We start from the raw sequence: 12,108 nt of genomic DNA, 5'->3' as shown, positions 1-12,108 counted from the left end.
GAGAGACTACAGAGTGTGTGTGTGTCTGTCTGTGTGTGTGTCCTGCCTCCATGTTTAGGAAAAGATAAAAATACCTCCTACCTATCAGTTCTAGAGATGGGGTATGGATTAGCTGACATCTTTGTCTGTCTTTGTGCAGCTTCCCTTTATTTTCACAAACCATGTTGATTATAAGCCTTATTGCAAGTATGGCTTAATTCCACATTTTTCTGCTGATGGATATGTTTAAAAATGAAAAGTGCTCTGGAAACCAGAATCTTGTCATTTGAGCAGTACTGTTGGGTAGTATGCTTTTATATAAAGATACAATAAAGGTGAACTGACTGCCGCCTTGCCGTTAGCCAGCCAGCTTCACCAGCAGGCAAAGCTTTCAGACCCTGTAACGTGTCCCAGGCTGCTCTTCCCCAACACTCTCCTGTGGGGTGTATGACAAACACAGACGAGATGGGGATTGATGTCTAAGTCACTAAGATGAAAGTTTTCATGCATTAACTGCAAATCTGAAGCTTTCTGTATTGCTGGAAAATGAGCACAGACCCTTCCTTTTGATCTTAGTTTCTTAAGTGACTCTTGGTCGCTTTTCCCTGCCTGGGTGCTTTCCCATCTTCCTTCTTTCTCTGCCTTTTCCTGTGTCCTCTTGTAGTTCTAACAACAGTGGCAGTCTCTGTGCCAGGGTGTTGCAGCCAGGGTTTTAAAATGTCAATACTCTGCATATGCGGGACTGTGGCTGAAACTTAACAGATGCGTGTCCCTTTGTGTGTTTATACTCAGTATATAAAGGGTGAGGGAGTAGTAATTAAGACTTGGGAGGAAATGTATGCAAAACAGCCTTCTGAAACTCTCAGCTGGTCTGAATTTCCCTGACGCTTATCTGTTCTTGATTGTACCAGTACATATAATTTGCTTATCTGGGTATTTTTCTGTAAAATGAAGAAAATATAATCTTTGATAGTGTTGAGATTAAAACCTATAATTTTGGCCTGATTGGATTTGATAAGACTATAGCAACCATTGAAAGCCCACACTCTTGAAATAAGTTTTTATTAAGCAAGCCAGCCAAAAAATGAGGTTAAGACATATTTATTTTGCAGAGTAAATTTAAATAAAGCGTGAAACAAGGATTTTTTTTACTATATACTTTATTAGAGAAGCCTTAACCATGGCACTGCTGTTGATGCCTCAATAAACACTATAAATCTTTTGAATGAAAACATGGCTGTTGTTCAAAAATGGTTCAAGCTGCAATTTCACGGTTTACATCAGCAAAGCCCATCAACTGAATTAAATACTTCTACCAACTCCAGGCTTCTTATTTCCCAACACATTATCTTTTAGAGCAACACCTTGAAGAGTTGTCCTAGATAACTTAGGGGCATGCTAGCATGTTGTGAAGTGAGCCTGGACCACTTGCCCAAATCCCAGCTGGCTGGTAGCAGCTTTATCAGGCTGGCGAATGATTTCTGCGAAGTGCACTGGTGAAGTCCAGGGTAGGGTTTGCCTGAAAATATATAATTATTTCTCTTGTCCTCTTCCACCATCAGAAGAATTTACTCCTGGTCAAGGTAAGACATTAGGAGATGCACTCAGTCATGTGTAGGTTCATATCCCTTGGGAAAGTGAGCTTCTGATACAGTGTTTTGGAACAGGAGGAGCACTTTGAAGGCTCTCCCTCTCTTCTTTCCTTTTATTTCTTCAGATGGGAGGTACAAAGGAAGCTGTAGTTCTTCATTTACAAACATACTGATTTAGCTAGAACATGAGGAGTTTTATGCTGATGTACATTCAAACAAGTTTTGCTGGATGTTTGTGATTTTGTGTTGGATGATAGAATTCCTGAGGAATGCCTGGAAAAATGCCTCGAGTTATCGCTAGGGCTATGTTTCAGAGAAACACACAGTGTAGTAGAATCACTGCAAAGGATTTTGCTGAGTGGTAAATCAAAAACTAGGCTTTCATAGCTTCTGTCTGTTTCCCTTTGTGGACCTCCCTGCCCTCTTCTTCCAATCTAAACTATTTTGTAGCACTTAAGGAAGAAAGTACATGTAATAGCTGTCAGTCAGTTGGGTTTTTTCTTTTAAGAAAATAAGGGAAGATCAAAGAATTTCAAGAAGTCTGTGTAATTTGATCAGTGGTATAAGATGCTTCCTTAGCTCTCTGATTTTAGAGTACGGTGAGCACAATACATGTGAATGACAATAAAACTGGATGTTTTTATATGATGCTTAAGTAAATGAGACGCATACTATTCAGTAGTGAAGATAATTTCACAAAGTAATGAAAAGGAGTTGTAATGATTTAATAGATAGCTCATTTTGGAGGCTGTTTTCATTTCTTCAGTCATGTCTACCTCTTCTTTTAAGCAGTGTCAGTCTTAGGCTGTATGCTTTTGGGCTACTTTTCAGGGGAATTATGTTTAAAGATAAATGGCTTGTTATGATGTGGAAAAAAAGAATGTGTCTGTACAGCAAAAGTAGCAAAATAAAATTGTAGCTTAGATAACTATATCTATTTCTTTTCTCTTTTTTTTAGCTATGTATGCCCAAAGGGCTGTCTTTCAGGACACAGGCGGATAACAGAGATCCACAGCTCCATTCGTTCATCATCACCAGAGAAGATGGCTCTCGTACGTACGGGTTTGTGCTCACATTCTATGAGGAGGTCACGAGCAAGCAGATCTGCACAGCCATGCAAACGCTCTACCAGATGCACAACGCAGAGCAATACAGCAGCGTCTGTGCCTCCTCCTCGTGCAGCATGGACTCGCTGGCCAGCAGCATCGACGAGGGCGATGCCACATCCCTCGCCAAGCTCCAGCGGTACAACTCCTACGACATCAGCAGAGACACACTGTACGTCTCCAAATGCATATGCCTCATCACCCCTCTGCCCTTCATGCAAGCCTGCAAGAAGTTCCTGATCCAGCTGTATAAGGCGGTGACCTCCCAGCAGCCACCGCCTCTGCCCCTGGAGAGCTACATCCACAATATCCTCTATGAGGTGCCCCTGCCCCCCCCGGGGAGGTCCTTGAAGTTTTATGGGGTCTACGAGCCCATCATTTGCCAGAGACCTGGGCCCAACGAGCTGCCGCTCTCTGACTACCCACTGCGGGAGGTCTTCGAGCTGCTGGGCCTGGAGAACCTTGTCCAGGTTTTCACCTGTGTTCTTCTGGAGATGCAGATCCTTCTGTACTCACAAGGTGGGCACTCGTCTGACGATGCACATTGGGTCTGTTCCCAGTGGGCAGTTCCTGGGCAGCTGCAGCCACAGGAGCTAATGTAAAGCTGTTGATTTTCAGCAGGTTTGTGAAATCTGAGGATGTAATGAAAAAATGTGAGAGAAATGAGTCTGTCCTACTGGAAACACTAAATAATTGTTTCCTTCAGGCAGTCTTGGTGCTGCTTGTTTAATTATGCATTGTATTTATCACTTGTGACAGCTAGCAATAGAATTCACTTAATTATTATCCTTACATTGCCCTTGATCATGCTGCAAGACAGCATGAAACTAATCCTATCTTCTGCAAAAATGCCAGCAGAAAGTAATACATCTTGCAGAAGACACACTTGATACTTTCTTTTTGAGATTTCAGCAGCATATTGAAGTTTGAAATTTCCTGCCATCTGTATGATCTATATGTTCTGGTTAAAGCACTGAGAGTTTTTTAGCACTTAGAAGCTGAAGTTTTGATGCTGGGTTGGAACTGAGTGGAGTTACAGGGCATCCCTCATAGTCCTGCTTGAGAGATTTGGGAACTCTTCTGACAAGTATGCTGTACTTCTTTTTGAGACACTTAAGACTGCAGTTGGCAAACGCTAGCTACGTTGGCAGGAGCTGCCTGCACAAGGCTGTCCACGTTGAAGTATGCCAGCGAGCTTTTGAAAATCTGGCCTGTACGTTTTCCCTTCTGTTTGTGTCTTCCTGCAACAGTGCAATACTCTGCTACGAGTTTGGGGAATCTTGGCGTAGCACTGGGCCTGCTCTGAGGTTTTACACCCCTGTTATGTTTCCTACATGATATTGGTTGCTGTGGGTCAGGCCCTGGTGATATTTGGGTACCAAAAGGCATGTGCTGCAAATGTTGCAATGCACCAGAGTGCCCAAACAAGTCAATTTCAGTTTCCTGCTGACTTTCAAAGGGTTGTCCAGACTTTTTGCAAGTTCCTCTACATCTCATTGGATGCCTGTCTGTATTATCTGGGTTCCCCAATGGCTTCTGTGATGCTGACCCTGAATTAGTAAAATGTGCCTTCAGGAAACAGTGGGAGTGATGTGGGGTGGTCTCATCAGATGAGGGTGAACAACATGAAGCCAGGAGGTACACATACCTTTTAACAAAAAGAAGAAAAAGTGCTGAATACCTGGACTTCTGAAGAGATGTGATTCAAGCAACAAACAGCTTGAAATGGAGCGGAGAGGATGGGAAGTTGCCTAAAATGAGTATGGGTAACAAACCTTTAGGCTCCAAAAGTGAATGCTTGGGTTTGTCATATAAAAGAAAAGGTCAGTAAGTGTGTAATAGTAATAATAATGAATAAATGACTGAGAATGGGGGAAAACGTTCAGGGAGGTGGATGGAGGGTATTTCTTCTGCAAATAACTGAATTCAAAGAATTGCTAGTTCTTTGCAGAGCACTTCTCCACATGGACTCTGGGGGTTTGCTTTCAAGAGCCCAAAATAAAGGGCTTTATCTGCTCTTGGTTTGAAGTATGAGCAGAAATCCTGCTGTTAGTTTTGATTAGGCTGCTTTTCTCCTCCCTTCTGCTTCTGTGTATGTGTGCTTACCCCTTCTTCCTCAGTTTGAATCATGCTGCCTTTGCCACTTGACAGCGGGTTCAAGATTAAGCAGCAACACCACTGAAATGCCTCCCCATCCCTGCTCATCATTCCCACCCTGGTCCCTGCTTATGAACTCGCTGAAAACTGAGGTTTTTTGGGTTTTGTTGGGTTTTTTTTTTGCTGTAAGCTAGTAGCATTAGGAAAAATCTGCTTGTCAGATTACATTTTGTTAATATTTTGTGCAGATGGAGAGCAACCTGCATATGCATTACTTCTGTAATAGTCCTTGAGACAGATACAAAATATCCACTAAGTAATTACGACTCAGTTTTTAGTGCCACGAGAAGTTAGATAAATGTTTTTCTTCCAGTTACTGGCTATAATTTAAAGGTTTACTTGTTTGTTTTCAATGTGGTTTGTTTGAGGTTTTTTTTAAGAAGAATGAGATTGTGATAATTAATCGTCTCTGCCCTCCAAAATTCAGATATTTTTTCCCTCTCGCTCTATTATTGGTGAATCTAGGGATGTCCTTGACATGACCTTTACTTTCCTATCTAATGTAGACACAACTTGATGGCACATGGGGAAAAGCATACAGTTGTATTAGGGAAATTCTGTGATTATGTAAATAGCTTCATAATGCTGGTTCCCAGAGGTGAGGAATGTGGAGTGGAGGTCAAGTGCAAAGCCTCATTTTTGGCACATCCTGATAGCTGAGTGCTTGGCTAATTGTGCACTGCAGCTTCTTTTAAATTCAGTCTTGCAATTCCTAAAAGAAAGCAAAGCAGCTCTTTTCCTATTTGAGACAGAACCAGCCTAGCTACTACTAGAAATCTCCCTAAGCTTTGAGATCTGTCAGGGAGAAAAGCTCCCAAGTTCCCAAGTTCTGTCAAGGCAAAAAGTTTAGAAGTTTTTGGCTTACATACCTCTTGTTGCAAAGTAATGAACACGAGAAGATTTTGCAAATGTGTCCTTCCTTTCCTTTCTGCTTTTAAGAGGACGGACTCACTGGACCGTGTTTCCAGTGGCCTGGGCTTGCTGCAGCCTTCCCAAACTCAACAAGAATTTAAAGATGGTCTTGTGATCACAGGGTGCAATTTCAAGCAAAACATTATTCACCCAAAGTCAGAATTCCCAGAAATGTTACAGTACCCAAGAAATGAGAGCACTGGAACAAAACCTGCTTCAGTTCACCAAACTATTTCCATGAGAGGCTGCTAATAACATGTATGGGAAATGTAAGCTGACTTTTCTGTGGTTCTCCTAGCCCTCTTGGAAGGAAGCTTTTCATTCAGGCTTGCCAGAAATTTTGTTCCTGTTTTTAAAGAATAAAGACTTATTTTGGAAAGTTGAGTGACAATATAAATTGCCGCACAACCCTGATGATACAATGAGCCTGCTGGCTCTCTGCTGAGAACTTTGAACTTCTCATTAAACATCTGTCTGCTAAAGGCAGATCACTTTTTGTGGCCAAGAAAGAGCTGAGAGGAAATGAAAACTGCAAACACTGGGAACAACTGGTCAAATGGCTTTAGTTCTTAACTTTATAGCCAAGCACAGGCAGCAGGCTGCCTGCAGGAAGGATGGTGGTCAGGTGGACTTCCACCTAGCTGGTGATAACAGCAGCAAAGGGCTGGCAGGAAGGTGGCATAGACACTGTACTGGCTTTTCTAGAGTGTCTTTTCTCTAATGAACTAGGAGTTGATGATGAAAAAGTTTATTTTTAACCCTGTAGCTGAGGCATAACATTTCCAGCAGCCTGAACAAAGGCATTTAAATGAGGAGGTGAAGGCGTTGGGTGACTTGATCCAGCTTGCCCTGGACATGTTCCCAGCATGATGGGAGAGTATCTGGCACAGCTGTGTGGTGGGGACAGGACCAGTGAGTAGCTGTTTGTACCATGGCTGCTACAGTCAGCTTTGGGTGCCTGGTTGCTCTGTTCGTGGTGTTTACGGGTGAGTGGTGTCCCGTCACCTGGGGGAAGGCAGGGTTTGTAGTGGACCGTAACTTCACTTTGCAGCGGTGGTGGTCAAGCAGAGGGGTGGAGAGACTGACATAAAAGAATCATGAGCGCATTTTTTGAGCTCATTTTTAAGCTGTTTCGCTCCCAAGTGTGTTGGACTGCAGGCAAATTCCTTAATCCTCTATTTCTCTCAAGTTTACATTTTAAACTTTAAAGCAGCCTGGTGCTACAGAGCTCTCACTGTGACTTTAGAAACCACAGCTGGGGAACTGTTGGTGTGGATAATTGTGTCCTTCTGGGGCAAAAGCCACTATGATCAAAGCATTTCAGTCTGAAGCTGTGAAACATCTTTGCAGCTTGGGAGCAGTGAACAGTGCAGCGGCAGCGGCAGCGTTAGGGCAGAACGCGGAACAAGGCAAGGACGGCTGGGTAACTGGCAGAGACCCGTGCTTGTGCCTAAATGGCAAGGCTGAAAAGACAAGCCCTTTACTGTTCATGGAGACAGTGTGGACTTCCAGGGAGTTAATCAAAATCTCTGTTGGTGTGTAAATGTGATAGACTGCTCTAAGTGCTGAATTTGGCCTGCAAAGGTGACACAGAAAACTGTACCTGAAAGCACTAGAAGCAGAACTCCTGTGGCTTCAGGTTACATCTTCCTGCATATAGACAATACTTTTGAGTTTAAATAGGGCCAGATTTTAACACTGAGGCTTTGAAGACCCCGGGGAGCAATTAGATACTTTTCCCCAGCTATTCTGCAGGGTGCAGTCTTTGCAATACTCTTGCAAATGCCCTCTATTTTAGTCAGAACACAGCTCTCCCATGTATCCATGAAGGTGTGCGGGTATCGTGAATGTCCAGGCTTCCAGCAGTGTCTGCTCTGTGATAGCTGCTACAGTTCCCCAAGGATCCAAGGATGTCTGCTGCAGGGAGATGAATTCAACTGTGGGCTCTGCGGAAACCTTGGCAATCCGTTTTGTACGTCTGCCTTTCTAGGGATTTAAACATGAGAAGGAATGTGTGGGTGAGACAAAGATAAACTTCTTAAAGCTTAGGCTGTTTCTACTCATTATAATTTTGAGCATTTACCAGGTTGTTTTTCAAAGGCCTTGAATAATTGCTTCTCAAAGATTGAAATATTCTTTGCATTATTATTTTTCAATCTTAGAAATTATAATACAAATGAGTATGCATCTATATAGTCATCGCCTAGAAAAAGATAGTGTCTGAAAGATCTTTCTTGCAAAGTCCGTTCTGTGGGATATTTTTTAAAATGAATACATTCATGATGTATTTGCCTTTCAAAATATTTTTACACCACATAGTTACATAGAAAACTTCTGTTCTGCTTGTTATTTAAATAGTTGCCCCCCATGCTAGTATTCATCAAAACCAATGGGAAGCTATGGCAGAGAGCAGTTTGTGTGGTGACGAAATGTGTCTATATACGAAAGAGACCTGGGTTTAAGGCCTCAACAGCACCACAGTCAGAGGAAACCGCAGTGTGTGTTCCTCTGGAAATGAGACAAGTAATTGGATAGAATAATCAGAGAATCAAATACACTCTTTTTATTTTAAACTTAGGTGAAAAGGCAAACCCATTTTTTAATTCCAAGTTGCTCAGTTTTGTTAAATGAAGTCAGTATGGCCTGAAAAGTCAAATTTTTAAAGCATCTGGAAACAAGGAGAAGGAGCTAGTACAAGTCTGTACCACAGCCCCGCTCCTGTTTGTATTCGCAGTGTGGAGGAAGATTGGGCAACTGCTTTTAACACTATGCATGCACGCACACACCCCCTCCATCACCTCTCCAATTATTTTGATTGGATTTTATTATTTTCCATTATAAAACATGTGTACCTTTTAAGAACAGGGAGAAGAAAGTTAAATTAGACCTTTACGTTCCAATCGTGGCAGATGTCAGATAAACAACATGGCAGTCAGAAATGGTCTTGAGCAAAGCTGCTGCCCACCGGGGTCTGTGCCCTCCCCACCACCTCACTGCCCTGGTGCAGGGCTGCTGCCCACCGTGAAGGCTGCTCTGCCCCAGCAGCCATAGGGGTGAGCAAAGGGCTGCTTGTGTCATCAGGGGCATTTCCATCTGTCCTGCTGCCACGTTGTCAGCTTTGTCACAGCTTTTACCCTGCTCTTGGAGGCTTAACCATGACGGTAATGGGAGCTAATTGAAGTTTTCCTGGGAATTAATACTTAAGGTTGCTCTTAATCGTAAACTAATTTATGCTGAACCACTGATGGCAGGCTGTGACACAGATAAATTGTATAAATGGAAATTTATTGAAGTAGAAGGGATTTTTTTCCATTAAGCATTTGCCAACAAGGGAAAATGGGAAGAATTGGCCCCAGTGAATATCAGCCTTAGGATGTTTCCCTTGGGCCAGAGCTGACCCCCAGTCTGAGAGGCTAATTCTTAGTTCAGGCAATTAGATGCTGGCTTGCCTTGATCATCGTGTTTTAGAAATCTGTTTTGAGATTTGCATAAACTGCCATTCTGCTTCTATCTTGTAACTCATGCTCTGTCACTCACTGGTAAATCCACTCTTCTGTTGGGGATAAAGAGTGTTGAGATGCCATGGGTTGTTCCCTCAGGATGATCTGCTGCTTACAACCCCACGTCACCACCCTGTCCTTGTTGCCTGAAGGCAGCACTGGTACAAGGTGAGTTCTGTAAGCATTTCCTGAAGGATTTTTGTGCATTTTATCTGAACGTTTCTTGAAAAATCTCCTGGTCTGGCTTGTCAGTCATTGTAACTGCTGGTATACAAACCAGATGAAAGATGGAAACTTCCAGGGTGCTTTGAAGTCTGCAACGCTTGTATGTGTTTCTTCTGTGGAGCTATTGAGACCTGATTTGAAAACCTTTGCTCTCATAAACAATTTTTGTCTCAAATGTGAATTTCAGATTCCCTCTTTCATCTGCAGTATGCTATATATAAACATGACAGATCTGAAGGTACCAAGCCCCTAGACAGGTCTCATAATTGTTGTGCACGATTCCTGACTCGCACTCAGAGCTGACAGCAAAATACTAATTTCTATTTTCCAGTTCTTCCAATATACCTGGCTCAGCTAATCCATATGTTGTTACAAAAAGTGGCAGTTGAACAGCAGTTGCTTATGATACTTTGGCTGAAGAGGTAGCGTGTGGAAAAACAATTAGTCATAAGAATGTTTTAAAGCTGGTTCAGGTGTTTCCCTCTGAAGAATTAGCTCTTATTCATGAAGGGTCATTGATTATTTTTATTTATTTGGTTTTCTCTGTTGATGGCTTTGCTTTGTTTAAAGCTATTGTTTAGAATTGTTTTGTTCCTTTTGATAAGGTACTCTTTGAAAACATCATCTGATTATCATCTTCCAGGATACATATTTAAATACGTGGCTTTGCAAAGCTGCTGTTATACTTTATGCATGTTCGAAAAGCAGTAGAGGAAAGGAAGTCGTGTCCAGGTAACTCATCTTTTCAAATCCTTCCAAGTGCTTTCAAACCCTATATAAAGCAGGACATAACAAAGAAAAGAAAGAGGAAGCACAGTCTTAATTTTTAAAGCATTGTACTGGATTTAGAAGATCCAGGCTGAGACTCCAGCTCAGTGGTAGGATTTCTACTTTACCTTTTGGTAGGTTACTGGAACAGAGAGTTGCAAAGCTGCCAAGTTATTCTTTCACCAGGACGGCTGGGTGTGTTGAAACTAGAGTAACAGTGCACTGATCACAGCAAGAGCATGGGTTCTGCTTTGAATGAGTGTGTGTGTGTGCTCTAACACACGCCTTACACTAAAATAATCCTGTGATTGGGCATTTGCTGAGAAGGTCCCAGGTGAAATTCTCTTCTGTTTGATTATGACCAAAGATTTGAACCTGTTTTGGAGGTAGCACCTGAATGAGGGAGGTTTTAGCTGTTCTGGGCAGGGATAACATTGATGTCCTTCTCCTTTCTCAAAGTATCTTGGTTTCACTTTGCTGCAGCATGGGAAGGATTTTGAGATATCAGACTCCTTTGTAGTGGGAAAAGTAATTTTTTTTCTTGAGCTTTGTGAATTGCTTAACACATCAGAGCTTCTATACCCTGTCCCTTAAAATGAAAGGAGAAGGATTATTTTGTTTCTCAGTCACTGTCTTTGTTTGGTCTTTAAGCTCTTTGGGGGAGATATTTCTGCATGCAGAGTACCTGTTGTAATACTGTGCTGTTTGGTTATTGTCTTGTTATTGTATTATGGAGAATCAACATCAAGACAAATATTTGTCAAATGTTGTCCTCTTTCAGAAAAACATAGTGAACCGACGTTCAAATGCTGAAACCTTTGCCTTCTCCAGCACAAAATAGTGATTCATAATTATACAGGAATCTCTCAGGGTTTGCATTTTAAACATTACATTGTATCTTGTGAGCCATGTGAATATTACCAGACTTTTGTAAAGCACGGCTGAAGCATGGTGCTCTTGCGGCAGAACAGCTGACCTGTGACGGAGTGGGTCCCCACTGCGATTACTTGTCCTGCACAGGCAAGTGAGATGCAGGGATTTAGCCAAGGACCCCTGGCAGATGCTGCCAGAAAAAAGGGCTGGATCCAGAGCCTTTGAACTCAACTTTGTTGCCTTCTTCAGTTTGGGAGAAGGTTATGTTTGAGAGACGGACCCATGCCAAATTCAGCTAAGCAGTTGCAGTAGAAGCTGTAGGGGCCACTTTACCCTCGGATTATCATCCTTGAGCAGTTTCTCTTTGAAAATGTCCTGTGTACAAATTAGAGATTTAACTCTGCACACGAAGAATCATAGAATCTTTTAGGTTGGAAAAGACCTTTAAGATCACCAAGTCCAACTGTTGACCTAGCACTGCCAAGTCTACCACTAAACCATGTCCTTACATGTCACATCTACACGTTTTTTTAAACACTTCCAGGCATGGTGATTTCAACACCTCCCTGGGCAGCCTGTTCTAATGGTTATCCACACTTTCAGTGAAGAATTTTTTCCTAATATCCAATCTAAACCTCCCTTGGTGCAACTTGAGGCCATTTCCTCTTGTCCGGTCATTTGTTATCTGGGAAAAGAGACCAATACTCCCACCTGCCTACAGCTTTCTTTCAGGTAGCTGTAGAGAGCAATAAGGTCCCCCTTGAGCCTCCTCTCCAGGCTAAACAACCCTGGTTTCCTCAGCTGCTTCTCATAAGACTTGTGCTCCAGACCCTTCACCAGCTTCATTGCCCTTCTCTGGACACACTCCAGCACCTCAATGTCTTTCTTGATGTGAGGGCCCCAATGCTGAACACAGGATTTGAGGTGCAGCCTCACCAGGGCCGAGTACAGGGGGACAATCACTGCCCTTGTCCTGCTGGCCACGCTGTTTCTGAT

The 12,108-nt window shown here is 42.6% G+C and overlaps 1 protein-coding gene across 4 annotated transcripts in view; it reads left to right on the top strand.

Moving 5' to 3' along the window:
* The window catches only part of DENND5B (DENN domain containing 5B), a 118,983-nt gene that overhangs the window by 58,572 nt on the left and 48,303 nt on the right, over positions 1 to 12,108 (top strand). For all 4 annotated transcript variants that reach the window (XM_055711740.1, XM_055711738.1, XM_055711742.1 and 1 more), the window contains one exon: positions 2,530 to 3,196. In XM_055711740.1, the coding sequence (XP_055567715.1) occupies positions 2,530 to 3,196 (667 nt within the window). The remainder of the gene's footprint in view (positions 1 to 2,529; positions 3,197 to 12,108) is intronic.

Source organism: Falco cherrug, chromosome 5 (genome assembly GCF_023634085.1).
Source record: "Falco cherrug isolate bFalChe1 chromosome 5, bFalChe1.pri, whole genome shotgun sequence".
NCBI lineage: Eukaryota > Metazoa > Chordata > Aves > Falconiformes > Falconidae > Falco > Falco cherrug.
The sequence above is the reverse complement of the archived record's forward strand: the minus strand, read 5'-3'. Positions and strand labels throughout refer to the sequence as shown.